Source organism: Ovis canadensis, chromosome 19, assembly GCF_042477335.2.
Source record: "Ovis canadensis isolate MfBH-ARS-UI-01 breed Bighorn chromosome 19, ARS-UI_OviCan_v2, whole genome shotgun sequence".
Lineage (NCBI taxonomy): Eukaryota > Metazoa > Chordata > Mammalia > Artiodactyla > Bovidae > Ovis > Ovis canadensis.
Window position 1 is genome coordinate 21,529,467 of NC_091263.1, and position 22,869 is coordinate 21,552,335.

The 22,869-nt window shown below is 42.1% G+C and overlaps 1 protein-coding gene across 1 annotated transcript in view; it reads right to left on the bottom strand.

Moving 5' to 3' along the window:
• Positions 1–20,295: 20,295 nt before the first annotated feature.
• The window catches only part of DYNC1LI1 (dynein cytoplasmic 1 light intermediate chain 1), a 53,882-nt gene continuing 51,308 nt past the window's right edge, over positions 20,296–22,869 (bottom strand). The window contains exon 13 of the mRNA XM_069561315.1: positions 20,296–20,454. Coding sequence (XP_069417416.1) covers positions 20,342–20,454 — 113 coding nt within the window. The 3' untranslated portion in view covers positions 20,296–20,341. The remainder of the gene's footprint in view (positions 20,455–22,869) is intronic.

Below are 22,869 nucleotides of genomic sequence, written 5' to 3' on the forward strand. Positions count from 1 at the left end.
CCGCGGAAGGGAAAACCAGTGCGATCTGGAGGCTGATTTGCTTGAAGAAAAAGGGACGAACTGGAACAGATGCTAAACTTTCAAGCCATGTAACATGACGAGAGACAGGGAGCACAGGAGGAATTATCTCTTGTCGGGATCAAAGCATGCATTTCACAACGTTGAAAGCCTGACGGTCCTACAAGCAGAGTCAGCATGCTTCAAAGATTTATTTAACTTACTGGCAATCGAAAGAATGCAGAAACACTTTGGAGGATGATATGAACAATCGTGGAATGTGTATATATGTGTGTGTCTATGTGTGAAAAAAAAATGGGATACGATTACTAGGCTAGTTCCAAAACTAGCTGATGCTGTACAGGACATAAAATGGTTGCCTCTGTGATTAACTAAAGCAGAGAGAAATCATTTTCATCTCTATCAGGACAAAGTGAAGTAAGTCAGACAAAGACAAATATCATATGGTATCACTTACAGGTGGAATCTAAAAACTGAGACAAATTAATCCACAGAATAGAAACAGACTCTCAGAAAAACAAATTTATGGTTGCCAAAGGGGAAACGCAAGAGGAGGCGGAGGGATAAATTAGGAGGTTGGGCTTGGCACAGACAAACATATATAAAATAATCATCAAGGACCTGCTAGACAGCACAAGGAACTCTACTCAATATTCTTTAATAACCTACACATATGGGGAAAGAATGTAAAAAAAGAATGGCTATATGTATAGCTGAATCAAGTCAGTGCACCCCTACAACAAATGTCACATTGTAAGCCAACTATACTCCAGTGTGGAAGAGAAAAATGTTTAAACGCCTCCCATACCCCTCAGTCCCTGGTGACCCAGGCTGGCGTCACAGCCCTGGAGCCTTGGGTCCCAACGATGGACCGTCAGGAGACTCAGGGAGCCGGGGAGGGTGTGCCAGCAAATGAGCCCCGCTTGGGCATGGAGTGCACAGTCCTCTCTGGTGGGACCACAGTCTCCAGATTCAGGCGGGCCCTCCTCCAGCTATACCAAGCCAAGGGCACCCTCCAAATGGTGGATGCTCTGGGCCGGAAGAGCTCTGAACAGTCACCCCGTCTCCACGTGACCTAGCGCCAAGTTCCCACCTCCAGCCTCCTTCCCTAGAGCGGCCCCACCTATGGACAACCGTGCCGTAAGTGTAGCAGCTTTACAGGGGTTGCAGTTTGTCTACAAAAGGGTGAAAGGGGAAAAGGTACTGAGACACATCCTTGGGTTTTTGTTCTGGCACATGCCACCCTAACTGACAACCCAGAAACTCGACTTTTCCTAAGGCTCTGACTGCCCCAACTGACCTGAGTGGGCAGAAGAAACGCTTCTGCCTTGTGGCCATTTCCCATCATTGTTCAGTTGCTCAGTCATGTCTGACTCTTTGCGACCCCACGGACTGCAGCACACCAGGCTTCCCTGTCCTTCACTATTTCCCAGAGTTAGCTCAAACTCATGTCCATTGAGTCAGTGATGCCATCCCAACCAACTCATCCTCTGCTGTCCCCTTCTCCTCCTGCCTTCTATCTTTCCCAGCATCAGGGTTTTTTCCCTGATGAGAATGAGTCAGCTCTTCGCATCAGGTGGCCAAAACTAGTGCTTAGGGGCACTTCCTATTCACAAGGCCTGTGGGGCTGGAAATGACACCTGCCCTCAAGAAATGTCCTATGGTAGGTCACGAAAAGCAATTCAAAACAGGGCTGACTTTCAAGAAGTAAATTTCACTCATACTTATTGAAAAAAAATTTTTAATGGAAAATATGCTCCACACAGCTATTATTAAGAGACATGCGAATCAGAACTGCAAGGAGGTATCACATTGTGCCAGTCAGAATGGCCGTCAGCAAAACATCTACAGACAATAAATGCAGAGACCCCGAGGAGGAAAGGGAGCTCTCCTTCCAGGCTGATGAAAATGAAAATTGGTAACATGCAGTCTGGAGAACAGTGTGAGGAGGTTCTTCACAAACTAAGAATAAAGCTAGTTGATGATCTAGCCACCCCAGTCCTGGACCTACCATCAGAGAATCTGAATCTGAATCAGAATCTGAAAAGGCGCACCAACATTCAGTGCGGCCCTGTGTACAACATCCAAGACACAGGAGCCACCAGTGTCCACTGACAGAGGAACCGCAGAAGAGGGCGCGCCACATGTACCGGAGGCGGCGATGGCAGCCCACTCCAGTGCTCTCGCCTGGAGAATCCCAGGGACGGGGGAGCCTGGTGGGCTGCAGTCCGTGGGGTTGCTGAGAGTCAGGCACAACTGAGCGACTTCACTTTCACATTTCCTTTCATGCATTAGAGAAGGCAATGGCAGCCCACTCCAGTGCTCTCGCCTGGAGAATCCTAGGGACGGGGGAGCCTGGTGGGCTGCTGTCTATGGGGTCGCACAGAGTCGGACACGATGGAAGCGACTTAGCAGTAGCAGCAGCTACATATATACAGTGGGATACTGGCCATAAAAAAACAGATCAAGTGATGCCATCAGCAGCCACATGAATGGACCTAGACAAGATCATACTTAGTGAAGTAAATCAAACTGAGAAAGACAAGCATCACATGAGATCACCTACATTCGGAATCTAAAAATTGATACAAATGAATTAGTTTATACAAGAGAAAAAGACTCACAGAGTTAGAAAACAAATGCATAATTCTCAAAGGGGAAATCAGGGGCGGGAGAGATGAGTTAGAAGGTTAGGGTTAACAGATACACTGTCCTATATACAGAAGAGATAATCAAGAAAGACCTACTGTATAGGACAGGGAACTCAACTGAACTCTCCTGTAATAACCTATATGGGAAACGGATCCAAAAATCGAGACATCTACACGTGTGCACAAGCGAGTCAACCGGCAGTGGCCCTAAAACAAACACAGCACTGTAGACCGACTCCACTTCATGTAAAAGAAAAACTAAGACAAGCAGAGCCAGCCACACTCCCCACAGGCCTCAGGGACCCAGGTGGGCGTCACATCCCTGGGGCCGAGCAGGCCTGCGTCTGGAGGCTGGACTCTCATGGGACTGACGGAGGATGTGCAAGCAAATGAGCCCCCTTGGACCTGTACTGCCCGCTCCCCTCTTGATGGGACCACAATCTCCAGAGCCAGGCAGGCCCACAAAAAGCCACAAGAAGCCTACTTCACCCAAAGATCTGTGGATCCTCCCGGGCTGGAAGAGCTTTGTAAAGTCACCTGGTCTCCCCTCCTCCTCGCGTCCTGATGCTGGGCTCCCACCTCCACCCTCCGTCCTGAGTCCCCACACCTACAGACCACAGCACCCTTGGCAGAGCGGTGTTGCAAGGCCTGGCATTTCTCCATGGGGGGAAAGGTAACAGGGAAGGAGGAATGACATGCAGGCACCCCCTGAGCCTTTCTTCCCACGCATTCCGCTCTCCTGGGCAACCCGGGAACGCGACTTTCCCAAGCGTCTGGCTGCCCAGGTAACCAGATCTGTATGTGGGAAAGTGCTGCCGCCTCGTGGCCCTTTCCTGTAACAACACTTTAAAACCTGCAGTTCATGGGCACTTCCTATTCACAAACCCTGGGAGGCTGGAATTGGCACCCACTCTCAAGAAATGTCCTGCGGTAGGTCTTGGAAGAATAATGCAAAACAGGGCTGACTTTCAAGAAGCCAATTTCAACAGGCAAATTTCATTCACACAGTCTGAAAAGAAAAGTAGTGAAAAAGAGAACCCACTGGCTATTAACGTGCTGTGCTTAGTTGCCCAGTTGTCTCCAATTCTTTGCAACTCACCAGGCTCCTCTGTCTGTGCGGAGTCTCCAGGCCAGAGTAGTGCAGTGGGAAGCAATGCCCTCCTCATGGCTGTTAACAGAGAAACAAAAATGAAAACCACAAGGCCAGGCCTTCCCTGGTGGCTCAGGGGTAAAGAATCCGCCTTCCAATGCAGGAGACGTGGGTTCAGTTTCTGACCTGAGAGGGAATGACACCCACATGCCACAGAACTGGGCCCATGAGCCACAACTACCGAGCCTGCATACCTCAACTACTGAAGCCCGTGCACCCCAGAGCCTGTGCTCTGCAACGAGAGAAGGCACTGCAATGAGAAGCCCGTGTACCACAACCAGAAAGCAGCCTCCGCTCTCCACAGCTAGAGGAAAGCCCTCGCAGCAACGAAGACCCACAACAGCCAAAAATAAGTAATTTTTTAAAAAGAGCTGCAAAGATGCATCACCTCACATCAGTCCCAATGGTCATCAGTGAAGCATCTAAAACCATCAAAAGTGGAGACAGCATGGAGCAAAGGGAACCCTCCGGTGCTGCTGCAGGGATGTAAGCTGGCAACAGCCACTATGGAGAGACCTGCGAAGGCCCCTCAAGACCTAAAAATAAACCCAGCATATGGTCCAGCAACCCCACACCCGCACATACCTCCAGAGGAAACTGTAGTTTTGAAAGATACATGCGCCCCACTGTTCACTGCTGCACTATTCACAGCAGCCAAGACACGGAGGCAGCCTAGATGGCCATCAACGGACGAATGGACACACACACGCGCGCGCACACACACACACACACAGGCAGCCTAGATGCCCATCAACAGACGAATGGACACACACACACACACACACACAGGCAGCCTAGATGCCCATCAACGGACGAATGGACACACACACACACAGACACACACACACACACTCACGAATATCACTCAGCCATAAAAAAGGGACGAATGTGAGTCAGTTCCAGTGAGCTAGATGAATCTAGAGCCTGTTATCGGAGACGGCAATGGCAGCGGCAGCAGAGCCTGCTACAGAGAGTGAAGCAAGTTAGAAAGAGAAAAACAAATATCATATATTAATGCATATATACAACATCTAGAAAGATGATACTAATGAACTATTTGCAGCAACAGAGATGCTGACAGAGAACAGACCTGTGCACACACTGCAGGAAGGAGAAGTGAAGTGAAGTCGCTCAGTCGTGTCCGACTCTTTGCAACCCCATGGATCGTAGCCTACCAGGCTCCTCCCTCCATGGGATTCTCCAGGCAAGAGTACTGGAGTGGGTTGCCATTTCCTCCTCCAGGGGGTCTTCCCAACCCAGGGAGCATGGGATGAATTGAGAGAACAACACTGAGACATATATATACACACATGTATAACCACATGCAAAGGAGAAAGTGGGAATCTGCAGTCTGACACAGGGAGCTCAACCCTGTGCCCTGTGACAACCTAGAGGGACAGGATAGGGGAGGGGAGGGAGGCTTTAGTGGGAGGGAATATATGTATAATTAAGACTGATCTGTGTTGTTGTACAGCTGAAACCATCACCATTGCAAAGCAATTTTCCTCCAATTAAAACAAAAACAAAAACTAGCCTAGAGGCTAAGCAAATCATATCGTCAATCTCATTTCATTTACACCAGCAGAGGGCTGCAACGGCCAAGGAATGCTGCTGCTGCTGCTAAGTCGCCTCAGTCGTGTCTGACTCTAGGGGGACTCTGTGTGACCCCCTAGATGGCAGCCCACCAGGCTCCCCCGTCCCTGGGATTCTCCAGGCAAGAGTACTGGAGTGGGGTGCCATTTCCTTCTCCAGTGCATTAAACTGAAAAGTGAAAGTGAAGTTGCTCAGTCGTGCTCAGACCCCAGGGACTGCAGCCCAACAGGCTCCTCCGTCCATAGCGCTGCCTTTTTCTAGGGCTTCCGCATGCCTGTACATGCACTTAATTCCTCCATGGTGTTTGGGGGGAAAAAAGACTACAAAACTCAGCCTCCTTGCTCCCGTATCAGTTGGGTATTTAATTTAGGACGGTTGGATTACTTGGGAGGGAGATGTGATGGAGAAAGGTAAAAATCACACCATACCCAAAAATAAACTCAAAACAGATTAAAAGACCTGAAACTATAAAACTCTTAGAGGAAAACATAGGCATAACACTCTCTGACCTAAGTCACAGCAAGATCCTCTATGACCCACCCCCCACAGTAATGAAAATAAAACCAAAAATAAACACGTGGGACCTAATTAAACCTAAAAGCTTTTGCCCATGAAGCAAACTATAAGCAAGGCGAAGCAACAGCCCTCAGAATGGGAGAAAATAAAAGCAAATGGAAATGAAAGATGAAGAATTACTCTACAAAACACACAAGCATGTCATGCAGCTCAACACCAGAAAAACAAACAACCCAATCAAAAAATGGGCAGATGAATTAAACAGACATTTCTCCAAACAAGACACACAAATGGTTAATACATAAGATGCTCAGCATCGTGCATTATTACAGAAATGCAAATCAAAACTTCAGTGAGGTATTCTGATATTCTGACCTCATACCAGTCAGAATGGCCATCATCAAAAAATCTACAAAAAATAAATGCTGGAGAGGCTGTGGAGAAAAGGGAACCCTCTCACACTGTTGGTGGAAGTGCAAAATGATAGTCACTATGGAGAACAGTAGGGAGAGTGCTTTAAAAACTAGGAATAAAACTACCATATGACCCAGCAATCCCACTTAGGGCATATACCTTGAGGAAACCAGAACTGAAGAAGACATATGTACCCCAGTGCTCAGCACAGCACTATTTACAGTAGCTGTAAATAACTGGAAGCAAGCTAGATGTCCATCGGCAGATGAATGGACAAGGGAGCTGTGGTAGTTGTATACAATGGAGTATTTTGCAGCTATAAAAAGGAACGCATCTGAGTCGGTTCTAATGAGGCGGATGAACCTAGAGCCTTTTATAGACAGTGAAGTCAGTCACAAAGAGGAAGACAAGTACCGTACATTAACACATACGTATATATGGAATCTAGAAAGATGCTACCAACGGTCCCGCATACGGGGTAGCAAAGGAGACAGATGTGAAGGACAGACTTTTGGACTCAGTGGGGCAAGGAGAGGACGGGATGATTTGAGAGAACAGCACTGAAACACATGCATTCCACATGTAAACCAGAGGACCAGAGTTTAATGTATGAAGTAGGGCACCCAAAGCTGCTGCTCCACAACAGCCTAGAGGGATAGGGTGGGAAGGGAGGCAGGAGGGGGGCCGATTCATACTGACGCATGGCAAAAACCATCACAATACTGTGAAGTCATTATCCTTCAATTAAATAAGTTTTTTTTAAAAGCTTTGATTGCTTAGGGAAAAGAGAAGTCCAACCTGGCAATGTGAATTACAGGGCATCTCTGCCATTACAAGGCCACCACAGACTTGGCTCGTACTGAGAGTCAGTACAGAGTACAGAACACAGGTTTCCACTCATCATCAATTAAATCCTAGTGTTTGAAAATGGGAAGCATTAACAGAGGTTCCCAAAGCAAACACACAACCGCAAGATAGCCACTCTCTGCAGGCCACATTTTGTTTCATCTTCCCTGTGTTTCTGTCGTGGAAAGAGACATATGCTCTCCTGGAGCTGCTGCATGTCAGTTTACAGAAATCAGCCTCGTTTTGTGTTTTAAATAATTACACTGAGTGGCCATACCTCAGTTCATCTACCCCATTTCCCATGAAGAGGCCTTTAGGTTGTTCCCAATATTTTGCAATTAGCAACAATGTTGCAGAGATTAACTGCGTGAATTTTATTTTCGTATCCTCAGATATATACCTTTGGGGTAAGTTCCCAGGTTAGGTGGTTACTGAGTTTGCATAGTTTGGTTAAACAGTGCCAGTTTCCCTCACCAGAGGTTGTACTGTTTTGCACTCCCAGAAATAGTGCAAACACCTGTTTCTCCGACATCTCCCACAAAGTGCAATCTCAAGCTTTGAATTTTTTTCATTCAGATAGGGAGAAACAATATTTAGTGTAATTTTAATTTGCATTTCTTCCTGAGAAAAAACTGAATGTATTTACATATGTTCAAGAGCTACTTTTATGTTTTACTTGTCTGTTCATGTTTCTTGCCTGTTTACATCCTACAGGGATTCTGGTTCCCCTACCTCTATTTTAAGAATTCTTCAAATATTAGGTATATCAGCTCTTTCTCTGTGGTATAACTTCTTTCTCTTAAGCTTTCTGCCTGCTTTTTGCTTCTATTTATGGTGTTTTTTCCCATCATGCTTTTTTTCCAGGTTATTTTTAGATAGCTGAGTATACAATTTTTCTTTAATTGCATGTATACTGAGTTAAAGTTAGAAAGCCTGTCCCCATTTGGATACAAAAGAATTTTAAGGTTTCTTTTAGTACTTGTATGGGTTCATATTTTACATTTAGGTTTGATATACCTGGGAGTTGATTCTTGTGACTGATATCAGGGATGGCTCTAATTTTACCTTTACAAACAGCTAGCAGTTGGTCTAATACCATTTTATACATGTGTATGTATAAATACATATTTATATATATGCATGTGTATGTTTATATATGTAAATATGTGTATATATACACACATATAAACATATAAAACTGTTTTCTTGTAGAAACAAGCACACAAGACAGTGGGCTTTTCAGAAATGGTCAATTACACTAATACATTTAGAGCAGATAGCCAAAAGTGCTTGAATAATTGTGGGACTAGTATTTAATGACTTTATGCAAACTAAAATTCCTTCCCTGGTGGCTACTAACATTTAATTTACGTAACACTTTACAGTTTAGAAAAGTACCCCCACATCCTCAATCTGGTTTACCCCATCGTAACTCTGATCCCGAGCAGGTTGTCCTCAACACACAGAGGACGGGGCTAAGGCTACAGAAGAGCAGATGACTTACAGAGGCGTGCACTCGGTGAGCGCAGTGACCCAGCTCTTCTCCCTCTTGCCATGGTTCTCCACAGAACCGGCACCACAGTGCTTTCACATTAAGATAGCTGTGGCTTTACAAACTCCATTAAGAAGGTGGTGGTTAAGACGCTCAAGTATCTCTTGCAAGCCAGGGTTGGATTAAGACTTTACTTGAAGGTTACACCTCTCAAAATACTGAGCATCTCCGGCAGCTAAAGAGCAGCAAAGTATTTGGGAGTATAGCAAAAGATGTGGCTATCCAGCAATTCCACTCCTGGTATGTATCCAGAAAAACCAAAAACACTCATTTGGAAAGACATATGCACCCCAGTGTTCACAGCAGCATTCCTTACAACTGCCAGATATGGAAGCAACCTCAGAGTCCATCAACAAATGAATGCATAAATAAGATGTGGCACATAAACACCATAGAGTATCAATCATAAACATGACTGAAATTCTGTCATCTGCTGCAATATGGATGGAGTTGGAGGGCATCAAGCTAAGTGAAATAAGTCAGACAAAGACAAATACTGTATGATATCACATATATGGAACTTTAAAATGACAATAAACTAGACATAGAGAAGCTGTAACCACGAGAGAAGCTAGTGGTTACAACAGTGGGGGAGTGGGAGGTTCAAACTAGCGGGTGTGAGACAGGCCCAAGGATGTACTGTACAACATGGGGAATGTAGCCAGTATTTGGTAATGACTTAGTGGAAAAGTACTCACTCAAGATGTATTAAAATTTTTTTAAAACTAAAAAAAAGTTGTGGTTATTATCTACCATCTTAATAGTACTTCCCATCTGCACAGAATTTGAAAAGTGCACACAGACACGAAACAGAGGGGCAGCCCAACCCAGTGAACGATGGTGAAGCTGTAGCATTAAAGACAGAACACACCTTAATAAAAGATGCTTGGAAGAGCCACATCCTACAGGATGCCAACTCAAATTTCTGACCCAAAACCTGGCTTTAAATTCTACGGCAACAAGGGGGAACATCAAATGACTAATTTGGCTACTGAGTTATAACAGCAGTTCTGAGAGCGATCAGAGGACCCCTGGAGGTCTTGAGAACTTCACAGGGATTCTGTGAGGTCAGAACTACCCTCCCCCTCCTCCTAAGAGGCCATCCGCATTTTTCACGGTGTGATTATCGGTTTGCACTGCATATGGACTGCAACCAGGAGCACTCTAGCACAAGGCAGGGCAGTGGAAGCGAGCTGAACCTGTCGTCACTCTCCTCTTCACCACTCTGGGAAAACACAAAGCAAATTCACATAAGAATCCCCTCGATGAAGTAGAATTTTATTAAGTTGCACCAACCAGTACCAGTTCTTGCAGCTCTGTGAGGAAATGGAAAGACACATGTACATTTCTGCTGCTTACTGAAGTGTTTCTGTACTACTGAGTGATAAGCTGATCTAGCCACTTCTTTCACCTACTTGAAATAATTACTTGAAAGAATTACTTATAGACCAGCTGGTACTTCAGGCATATCTGGGAGACATTTTCTCAATAATGAATGAAGTGATCCTATCAGTACAAGCAATATAAACTGATAGTATCTGTTGCACTGACAGAACCTGAACTTTCCAGAAAAAAATTAGAATCTTGGAAAATTTGTATTGGCCACTGAGCCTGACAGTTTCCCACCACTGTAAACTTTTCTAATGAGATTTAATAATAACTAAAAATATGTTTTTTGGGGAGGAGACATTTTATAATGGGACATGTTAGAATTTGGAAGAACCTGGAGTTCACCAAACTGATATTTTCTAAATGCAATGAATAATGTTACAGAAGTCACACAGGGGTAAAAACCCACTCCAGGTGATAGACAGACCAATGGTTTTCTCCTGCAAAAAACAGTTGTCAAGTCTTGGCATCGAAAGAGAAAATTCACAATTCTCTGGAAAAGCTATTAAAATACTCCTACCTGTTTCCACCTATGTATTTCTTTTTTAAGTTTTTTATTTTTTAAATTTTAGTATCTTTAATTCCTACTTGCGTTCCCAAACATGACACCTATGTATTTCTGAGGCTGCATTTTCTTCCTGGAATTCAGACAGCATTTCAGATCAGAAGGAACACAGTAGATGGGAGAACCCAGTTGTCTTCCATTAAGCCAGACACTTGAGAGTTTATAAAAATGTAACACAATGGCACCCTTCCACAGACTTTTTTTTAGTTTCACAGAGTTGTTTTCTGTAAAGTTATGCTAACATAAAATGGATTTACTATCGCTACTTATAAATGAAAGAATATTTTTAAATTTTCAGCTTTTATTTACCACATGGCAAATACAGATAAGTCACCACATTAAAAATAATTCTTTGGCATTCTTAGTAAGTGCAAATATAAAGGAATCCTGGGAATTCCCTGCCGATCTAGTGGTTAGGACTCCACGCTTTCACTGGCCCAGGTTGGGGAACTAAGATCCCACAAGCTGCAAGCAAAAAATAAATAAAATAGAAGAGGAATCTGTGACCAAAAATTTTGAAAATCGTTGTATGTAAATTTAAAAAAAATAAATTTTATACCAAGACAGAAAAGAATTGTCACCAACTAGTTCTAAAAAGTTTTGGTAATAAAACGAGACCAAGGTACAGCTCTGCCCCAAACCTATGTGTGGTAGTGTGTGTGTGGGTATGTATTACTCTCCCTCCAATTATATATAATCGTATTTTGAGAAATTGGAGGCATCATTATTTTATTGTTTCTTAAAAATATAACTATCTCCATATATGCTCTATCTGAAAAATCTTTTAAAATATCCTTGAATTTCATGTACTTCTTCTCATTAACCACTTCCTGTATTTTTTTACTTTATGTGTATATTACAGTTCTTCCTGTAATTCTCCAAAGTGATCATGATCACAGGATAAATCCCACACATACAGTGAGAATTTCCTATCACCGTCTACAATCCTATTTCAGCATGGGGAACCACTATTTGATAAACACATTAACAACAGTGCTACGTGAAGGAGGAATTCCCATATTCTGGCATTTTGCCAACTTCAGAAGCAAGTACTTTCTGTAAAGCAAAAGCCCACATAAAAAACTGTAAAGGATACTACCATTTGGGCTACTGTTGAGTTCCATACTGGGCCTCATAAATTGGTATCCGATAGCTTTAAAGAAGCAAAACTAACAAGTTCTACATCAATCTTGGGCTTCCCTGGCGGCTCAGTGCCAAAGAATCCGTGCCTGCCAAAGCAGGAGACGGGTTCAATGCTTGAGTTGGGAAGATTCAAGTGGCAACCATTCCAGTATTCTTCCCTGGGAAATCCCAGGGACAGAGGAGCCTGACGGGCTGTTACAGTCCATGGGGTTGCAAGAGTTGGACTCAATTTAGTGACTAAGCACCACCACCACCAATCTTACATAAACTCTTTACAATGAATACAAAGAGGGAATACTCCAAAACTTGATTCATGATGTCAAACATAAACTTGATATCAAATACGGACAAGTCCATGAAAAGTACAGGCCAATTTTTCTCGGAAGCATAATGTAAAATCCGAACAAAAGATGAGCAAACCAAATTCAGTTTTATCAAGTTAAATCTATTTCAGAGACACAAAGTTGGCTTAATATTTCTAAGAGGTAATGTAACCAATAATCATTAACAGCAAAATTATCTCACTGTATAAAAAATGTTTTATAAAATTTAATACCTGTCCATGATAAAATTTTATAATATAAACTAACTAGGAAAGAAGAGAACTTTCTGATAGAGCATCTACAAAAGGCACGCAACAAATAAACTCAACAGTGAAATACTTAAAGCTTTCACTCAGGAAGCAAGATAAAGATACTTCCACTTATTGGTCCCAGAGAATCCTACATTGGAGCGTGGGTGTCACAAAGCAAAACAACTTTAGAAAAGAAGAAATAAAACTCGTTATTTACAGATGACATAATTGTACTAGAAAAATGTAAACGACAGATGGTGCACCTTTCCATAACCCAATTTGTAAAGCAGAAGACTGTAGACCAGATGCATGTATAATAAACTACAGATGAATTATTATTACATTAATAAATGGATTTTAGCAAGGTAGCTAGGTAAGATCAATATAAAAAAAAAAGTGTATTTCTACATATCAGCAACAAAGTAACATTTTAAAAGGATGCCATTTAAAATACCATCAAAAAGAGAATGCTCTGGCAGTCCAGTGGTGAGAACCCCTGGCTTTCACTGCTGAGGACCCAGGAGTCTGGGAACTAAGATCCCACAAGCTGTACAACGCAGCCAAAATAAATAAACAAGTAATAAAATAGCATTAAAAAATAGCTGGAAAAACATCTACTGAAAGAAGATGCAACCTGAAATACAAGTGCACTCGACACTACAAACACCGCGAGGAGAGACTGGAGACCTATATAAACACCAAGACGCTCCTCTGCAAAGTCTTGGAGGATATAAAAATCATAATCATCCCCAAAAGGATCTATCAACTCAATGCAATCTCAATCAAAATGCCACTTTTTTTGCTGTGGCAATGGACTAGTTGACTCTGCAGTTTATATGGAAATGTAAAACGTCAGGAATAGCTAAAATAATCGTATGGAAATACATTAGAGGAGGGCTTGGGCTGCCAGCTAAAGGCTTCTTTTTTTAACTACAGAAATTGAGAAGGTAGTACTAGTACAGGATAGACAAACCGGCATTATGGATAAGACAGAAAGCCCAGAAGCAGACGCGTGCAGCAGGACGGTCCAATTACGACCAAGGTGACACTGCGGTTCAGAAGGACGATGCCCTCCCCCAGCCAACGGAAGGAAGGCTGCGACCAACCCAGACAGCATGCTCAAAAGCAGAGACACGACTCTGCCAACAAAGGTCCGTCTAGTCAAAGCTATGGTTTTTCCTGTGGTCATGTATGGATGTGAGAGTTGGACCGTGAAGAAAGCTGAGCGCCGAAGAATTGATGTGTTTAAACTGTGGTGTTGGAGAAGACTCTTGGGAGTCCCTTGGACTGCAAGGAGATCCAACCAGTCCATCCTAAAGGAGATCAGCTCTGGGTGTTCTTTGGAAGGAATGATGCTGAGGCTGAAACTCCAGTACTTTGGCCACCTCATGCGAAGAGTTGACTCATTGGAAGACTCTGATGCTGGGAGGGATTGGGGGCAGGAGAAGGGGACGACAGAGGATGACATGGCTGGATGGCATCACTGACTCGAAGGACATGAGTCTGAGTGAACTCCGGGAGTTGGTGATGGGCAGGGAAGCCTGGCGTGCTGAGATTCATGGGGTCACCAAGAGTCAGACACGACTGGGTGTCTGAACTGAACTGAATGATAACAAATTAACTGAACACATTAAAAAAAAAACCCTTATCCCCTACTTCACACCACGTACAGAAATCAATCCCAGATGAACTGATGAACTGTAGAGAAGTAAAACAATAAAGCTTCTGGGAGAAAAACAAACCTAAGACTATCTTCACAACCTTTAAAAGTGAAGTCACTCAGTCGTGTCTGACTCTTTGAGACCCCATGGACCATAACCTACCAGGCTCCTCTGTCCATGGGATTTCCCAGGCAAGACTACTGGAGTGTGTTGCCATTTCCTTCTCCAGGGTATCTTCCTAACCCAGGGATCAAACCCAGGTCTCCCACATTGCAAGCAGATGCTTTACCGTCAGAGCAACCCCTGAGGACAAGCAATAACGTCTTCAGAACAGGTACAAAAAAAATAGTGAAAGGGCCAAACCACAGAATGAGAGAAGATATTTGCAATGCATATCTGACAAAGACTAGTATTCTGAGTATGTGAAAAATGAGTCAGAAAGAAGGCGAATATTTCCCTGTTTTTCTGAGAAGGGGAAAAAAGAAAAGAGTCTTAAGAGTCTCAAACAGGTACATTACAAATGAGGATAACCAAATGGCCAATAAACATGAAATGTGCTTAGGTTCATTAGTTATCAAGGAAGTAAAATTAAAATCACAATGAGATTCTACTGTGTAAACAAAAATCCCTCCAGAATGAGAGACAATATCAAGTGTGTACAAAGATGGAGAGCAACTGGAACTCTTGTATATTGCTGGAAGTAACGCAAATTCCTTTTTGAAAACTGATACATAACTCGCGTATTATAATTCACCCTTCTGAAGTGACAAGTCTTTAGTATATTCCCAAGACTGAGGACTGTATCATTTCAGAACTACTGTTATAACCCTCAAAAGAAACCCTATACCATTAGCAGTCAAGCCGCACTGCCCTCTCTTGCAACCACTAAGATGTCTCAGAACTGGCTTATTCTGGACATTTCATATAAACGGAATCACACATTCTGATTTTTTGTGACTGGCTTCTTTCACTTAACATGTTTCCAAAGTTCATCCATGTTGTAGTAGATATCAATACTTCATTCCTTTTTTTTGTTTTTCTGGCCATACCACCTGACTTGTAGGATCCTAGGTCCTGGAGCAGGGACTGAGCCTGGGCCCTCGGCAGTGAAAGCACAGAGTCCTAACCACTGGACCACCAATTCCCCATTCCTTTTTATAGCTGAAAAATACTCCATCGTATGGACAGGCCACACTTTGTTTATCCATTTGTCCACTGATGGATGTCTGGGTTTTTCTCCCCTTTTAGCTATTATTACTAGCTGTAATACCTGTACTGTTATACATAACGCCGCCATAAACATCTGTATACAAATGTTTCTAGGAGGACATGCGTTCTCATTTCTGCTGGGTATACATCCAGGAGCGGAAGTGCTAGGTCTTACGGTAACTATATGCTTACCCTTTTGAAGAACCACCACACTGCTTTCCGAAGTAGCTGTGACACTTTACATTCCCAACAGCAACACACAGGTGTCCTAATTTCTTCACGTATTTGCCAATTCTTACTTTTCATTTTTGGCTCTGAGGTGGGATCTCACTGTGGCTTTGTTTTGCATTTCCCCAGTTATCAATACTAATGACATCAAGCGTCTTTTTATGTGCTTGTCATTTGTGTATCTTCTCTGAAGAAGTATCTACTCAAGTTATTTTGTTCATTTTAACACTAGGCTGATTTCCTATGAAGTTTTAAAAGAGTCTTCCTATATTCTGAATACTAAACCCTTATCAGATATATAATTTGCAAACATTTTCTCCCAGAAATGCAACCTCGTGTAACTTTGGAAAAACTGTTTGGCTAAACATTTAGTATCTGCTAATGTTGAACACACACACAGCTTATGAATCCAGCAATCCAGGTCGACACACACCCCCAACAGAAAGGAGGACACATTTTCCACAAGACACCCTGAAGCCTGTTCATGACAGTACAAGTCCTAAGAGCAAGAGGAAAACTGAATAGCCACCCAGGTATCTGGCAGGAAGCGGATGCCGGCCCCCGAGGATGCCCCTGTCCTAATCCCTGGCGCCTGTGTACACTACTTCTCTTGGTAAAGGGGCTCCACAGGTGCAATCAGGATTCTGAGAGGGGGAAATCAGACTTCCATATTCTTGGAAGTCATCCCTCCATCCTAATAAGTAAAAAAGCTGAACACACTGAGAAAAATAAACAAGTCTCCTTGGATCTGTCAGAGAAGTGAGGGGATAGGGCCAACGGCACTCCCCCAAACTGGAGAGACAGGTGGGTGGACACAGAGAACCACAACTTACTGAAGCACAAACTTCCAGGCAGAAACCTCTAAGGGAGACAACACTGGGGTGAGAGGGCCTGGACTGTGACTAACAGATTGCTGGAGCTCAGCATGGACAAACCTGTGAGTTAAACACTATGGGGATCATAAGGGGATCCCCACAGTTTTGAGTTTTACGTCCAGGAATTCTACTAGAGTCTCAGAGGGAAATTCAGAGAAAAATCCCCTGGTGCTTCCGGCAGGGGAAGGAAGAAAGTAACCATTTTGAAAAAAGTCCAAGTCATCTGTTTCTAACAAGGCCTGCCCTCAGCAGAAATTACTTTATTAGAGGCTGAACATACTGGTAGGGAAATCCCCAACTCCAGCTCCCCCTAGAGAACCACTCGTGAAGTTCAGAGCCCAGGGACACAGGCTTACTGAGAACTGATCACAGGACTACAGAAAGCTTTCCCCCCAACACCTCACCATCACAGCACTAAAAGGTCTATTCACTGGAGCGCCTTTTACCCAGTACATCACGTTCAGCTAACAACAGAAAATTACAAGGCAGAGCAAAAGGCCAAAAAAAAAAAACAAACCACATCACAGTCTGAAGAGACACAACAAGCATCAGAATCACATTCTAATATTTCTTGGTAGAACTATTAGAACTATTAGACCGTGAATTTAAAACAACTGTGATTAACATGTTAAGGACTTTAACAGTAAAAGCAGACAACACACCAAAACAAATGGGTAATATAAGTAGAGAGATGGAAATTCTAAGGAATAATCTTTTTAAAAACCAGACAGAAAACTAACAGAAATGATTAATGCTTTCCATGGGCTCATCAGTTGACTGGACTTGGCTGAGGAAGAATCTCTGAACTGGACAACAGGGTAACAGAGACTTCAAAAACTAAAAAGCAAAGATAAAAAAAGACTGGAGGTGGGGTGTGGGAAAAAAAGAGGAAACAATACCCCAAAACTATGGGACAACTACAAAAGATGTAATATATACATGAGAATGCTGAGAGAGAAAAGGACGGAAAAAATATTTGAAGCAACAGTGACTAAGAATTTCCCCCAAGTTAGTATTATTGAGAATTTCCCCCTAATTAATGTCAGATACTAAACCACAGACCCAGGAAGTTCAGAGAATACTAAAGATAACCACTCATTCACCCCCACCCCTAGGCATATCATATTCAAGCTGCATAAAATCAAAGATTTTTAAAATCTCAAGAGAAGTCAAAGGGAAAACACCACCTATGGAGGACCCAAGGCAATAAAATAACACTCAATTCCTCTTCAGAAACCACGCACGCAAGGAGAGTGAAGCGTTGGGGGAGCTTACAGCGGATTACTCACGTGGGCCAAGTTTAATCCCATGGATGCTGATATGCAGAAGCAGCAGGGTCAGAGCAAGAAGCGGTGTGCTGGAAGCAGAGACCAGAAGATGCAACACCGTTGCCTTTGAAGATGGACAGGGGGCCAGGAACCAAGGAATTCAGGCAGCCTCTAGAAGCTGGAAAGGAAGGAAACAGACGCTCCCTGGAGCCTCCAAAAGAAACCAGACCTGCTGACACTTTAACCTAGCACAGCTGGTTTCGGCTTCTGCCCTCCAGAATGGCATGATAGCACATTTGTGTTAAACCACTAAATTCTGTCAGTGTCTTACAGCAGCAATGGGAAACTAACATACCCTGTCAACAGCATACTAGAGATGTGAGTGTTTTTGCACGACCAAGTGTGATGTGATGAGAATTAGTAACTATTGGTACAGGCAACGAAATGGAGGCACCCCAAAAAACTGAAAGAAGCCTGACGCAAAGAAATATAAATGTTAAGAGTCCATTCATATACAGCTTAAATACAAGTAAAACTGATCTATGGCTTTGGAGGAGAGGGCAGGAGTAACTTGGTAGGTAGGAGGACTGCGGGGGGCACGCAGGAAATACCAGTAACGGTGTCTTTCTTGATGCTGGTGCTGGTTGTATGTGGTCACTTTGTGGTATTTCAAACCATACACCTGTAAGTTGTCTACTTTTCTGTACTGTGTACTTCAGTTAAAAACGGCTAAAAAAAATTAAGTAGTTTAAAAACAAATTTCCTTGCAAAAATTGGGAACAAAAAAGGTTTAAATTCTAACCACAATAAACAAAAGATCTTCAATTAGTTAAAACTGAACCTCATATAAAGTGAACAGTTATAATTAATTCAGGTAACAAAGATATTCTGAGGGTTTTCTAGTATATCTCCAATGTACACAGAAAAAAAAAAACCCATGAGTTGGTCTAGACATGCAAACACGGTAGACCACGGTATATACCACGAAGCACAGTCTGCAATCTTCATCGGTTTCACTTACTTCAAGTACAACTAGTTTAGAAAAACTGGCCTTTACAACACCAGAATTGCAGAATCATTAGGATTTTACCAGCGGCATTTTCCCCCTCATATTTTATCAATCAAAATGTTTTTGCAAATTAATTTTTCCATGCCCACAAACATACTAAGTTTTTCCCACAATGAAACAAATTATAACCCTCTCATATATTTTAGTATTTACATTCAACCATTAGGAGCCAAACACTACTATAAAACTAAACAGATTTTAAAGTTATAATGAAAGAATTACATTTGAAAGTAGAGGTATTGTCCTCAAATATTTTGTGGGGAAAAAAGTCTTTGGAATTATAAAGTTATAACAAAGACCAATGTAAATAGTAGTAACCATTTTCCTTCAATTATCTGAAATTAAGCAATAGGTCAAATGTACGTATGTTCTTTAGTTGAACATCAGTAGGAAAATCTAACTGTTCTTACAAATGTTTCAAAACTGAGTATCAAAAGGTGAAACTACCCCCAGGTGGTCTGACCTGGAAGGACCGGAAAGAGTAGCCGTATGAATTTGCCGAACTTTTAAAACAGTTTCTGCCCATTAAATAATGATAAAAAGGGCTTTATTTTTTTCTACTAGGAATGCTGACATAAGATTTGATAATTCAAGACATGCTGATAGGGAAGATGTACTAATCAAGGTAAATTCCTAATTTAAGGAGACTTACAGGGTAGTAATCTCAGGTACTTACTTGTCTCTTAGAAGAGTAGAAAGCTTAATAATCCTATGAAGTTAAATAAAATACTGACAAATCTTATTCATTGTATGATAAATATAGATTTACATATAAAAGAACGCAACAAGTTATTTGAACCTGAATGCAGAGAATAAATACTTTATTAACTGATTACAGTTGAAAGTCACAAACAAAAAAGGGGTATATTAAGGCAGTGTCATATATATATATATATATATAGGTAAATATATATATATAGACAAATCCAGACTGTTATACCTCTTTACATTTTAACCTCTGCATTTTTCTTTTATCCATTTAGGCAGTGTGCTTTCTTTTTCTTCTCAGTTAAAGAAACAAATCTTGACCAATGTTTCTAAATCACGTTTTGATAACTTATAGGACCATGGATTAAGACAGTGACTAGTGTGTCCAATGCTGACAGTTTTCTCAGCATATTCCATGTGTGGTGGTATAGTTACGGTGGTGTGGAAAATCTGACAACTGATCACCTCCTCTTTTCCAGCAAAACTAATACATAATTTTTTAAAAGATTTCTTAACAGTCTTAACTAAAATAAGCTTGGAGTTCCAAGTCAGTCAAATGCCCAAAGCGTATTATTTTTCTGTCCTTCCCAAACCCTCCTAGGTGTTTTAAGCAGCCTTCAGAATATGATCCCATGGCTGTATTTCAGATCTATAAATTTGAGTTTTTCAAAATCCAAAATTACTTTCTTATGCAAAGTGGCGATGCAAATAGCAATCCTACATAGTGTAGAATAATTTTTTCTGTATAGTTCCCTTTTATTAAAAAATGGGCAACCACACACACACAAAAAGGACATAAATTTAGTCCATCTGAAAAAGCACTCCAGCTCCCTAATTCTGCTTTTGAAGGAGAAGGCAGAGGCAAGTTTACATTATCCCAGAAAACTGAATAGATGGCTTTATTTGGCATCTTCAAGAAGCTTCTCCTTCTGCAGGAGATGGAGGTGTTGTAGCGGAAACCGTCACTGGTTTCCGTGCAATTCTGTCCAGTTCCGCATGAACATCTGAGAGGACGGGCTTCTGGCCTACAGTGAAGGAAGGAAACTACGATTCAGACACAAGGCAAAATATCTCTGACACCAATGCATCTTCATGTAACAACTGCCCATGGTTTCATTAACTCTATCTAACACACATACAAAAAACATACATAAACATATATTTAAAACACAAACATATCTCTAAAACTTTACACATATATATCTAAAACTTTATCTAAAGCATATATATATATATATAAACATCCTAATTTAAACACAAATTCCCTCATTTTCTTTTTTAATTTTTTGGGGGGGGGGTCACATGGCATGTGGGATCTTAGTTCCCTGACCAGGGATCAAACTCACAGCCCCGGCAGTGCAAGCAGAGTCTAAACCACTGGACTGCCAGGGAGGTCCTTACAGTCCCTCGTGTTCAACTGCAGGGTCTGTGACCAAATGAAAGGAAGACTAGCACCTACCATTCCATCTCATAAAGGTTTTTCTTTTTAATAAAAAGGCACAGAACAAACATAGAAAATAGCTAACAAAATTTTGTAATCTGGAAAGATGCTGCTGCTATTGCTGCTAAGTCACTTCAGTCGTGTCCACCTCTGTGCGACCCCAAAATGAGTGTGTGGTAACTAAATTAGCAGTCCTGAGACAGGTAATCTTTTCCACACTGAGGGTGACAGAAGCCAGAAACTAATTCAGTTTATCCTCAGAAATCTGTAAGATTAAAAACGGTAGCAGCAGGTACCTGAGAAAAGGGTGGCAAGACGGTGTGATTAAAACAGTAGAATAGGTTAAAGTCTGAAGAGCACTTATACAAACAAAAGGAAAAAACACTTCATCAAAATTTAAAAATTCTGTGTTTCACAGGACGCTCTTAACAAAGCGACCGACACAAGAATACTTGCAAATTCTATGTCCTTTACATAGGGGAGACAATACTTGCAAATTCTACACTTGAAAAATGTCCAATAAACAGAATATATAAAAAACACTCAGAACTCAATAATAAAAAGAAAAACAACCCCATTTTAAATGGGCAAAGAATTTGAATAGACATTTCACCAAAGAACAGATAAAAGTGGTTATTAAACATGTGAAAAGATTTTCAAAATCATTAGCTATCAGGGAAATTCAAATCAAAACCACAATGAGATACAACTTCACAGCTGAAATGATGTCTCTAACCAAAAAGATGGACAAGTGGTGACCATTTTGTAATGTATAAAAATATCAAATCAGGGACCTCCCTGGCAGTCCAGTGGTTAGGACTCTGAGCTTCCACTGCATAGGGCAGGGGTTCGATCCCTCGTTGGGGAACTAAGATCCCACATGCTGTGTGGTGTGGCCAAAACAAATCAAATCACTAGGTTGTATACCTGAAACATAGTACTGTTCATCAATTATATTTCACTCTAAAACACAGACACACATGCAAAAATACTCTAACAAAGAGACATTCTGGACTTGGTTAAGCAAAACCAAAAGAAAAAACAACGAAAACCTGAAGTGGTGCAGCATTTTGGAAACTTTAAACGCAGAGGTACTACGTGACCCACCAATCCCACACTTAGACACATACCCAAGAGAAATGAAAACGTGTGCGCGTGAACTGAAGAACGGATAAATAAAAGATGTATGCAGACCCACGCAATGGGATTTTTTCAACAGTAAAAAAGTATTGATACGTATGCTACAACATGGATGAAACTCAAAAACATTACTTTAAGTGGGCATATACTGTATGACTCCCATTTATATGAAATCTTCAGACAGGCAAATACAAAGAGAAAGAAAACAAATCACTGCCTAGGAGGACGGCAGGGGAGGGAAGGGTAACTGCTAATAGGTTGGATTTTTTTTTTCTTTTTTTAATTTTTACAATGTTGTGTTGGTTTCTGAAATTCAACAACTCAAATCGTCCATAATTATACATACATCCCCTCCCTCCCTTACCTCCCTCTTCTCCCGCATCCCACCCTTCCAGGTCACCACAGGGCACCAGACCGGGCTCCCTGCGCTCCCAGCAGCTTCTCCCCAGCTGTCCGTGCGGCCTGCTGGTGCGTACATGTGGCTCGTGCGTACGCACGGCTGCTTCCTCCACTCGTCCTACGCCCTCCCCCCATCACTGTGCACACGGCTCCATGCTCTGCAGCTCTTTCCCTGCCCTGCAAGTAGGTTCATCAGCATCACTTTATTCCAGAGTCCATATATATGCGCTAATATAGTGTACTGGTTTTTTCTGACTTACTTCACTCTGTATTATTAGGCTCTAGGTTTAACCATCTCACTAGAACTGTCTGAAATTCCTTCTTTTTGATGTGGATTTTTTAAGGAGATGAAAATGTTCTAAAATTAGATTAAGGTCATCTACGTCATGTTTTGCGTGGATTCCCTGGTGGCTCAGCAGTGAAGAAGAATCCGCCTGCCAGTGCAGGAAGAATCGGTTCG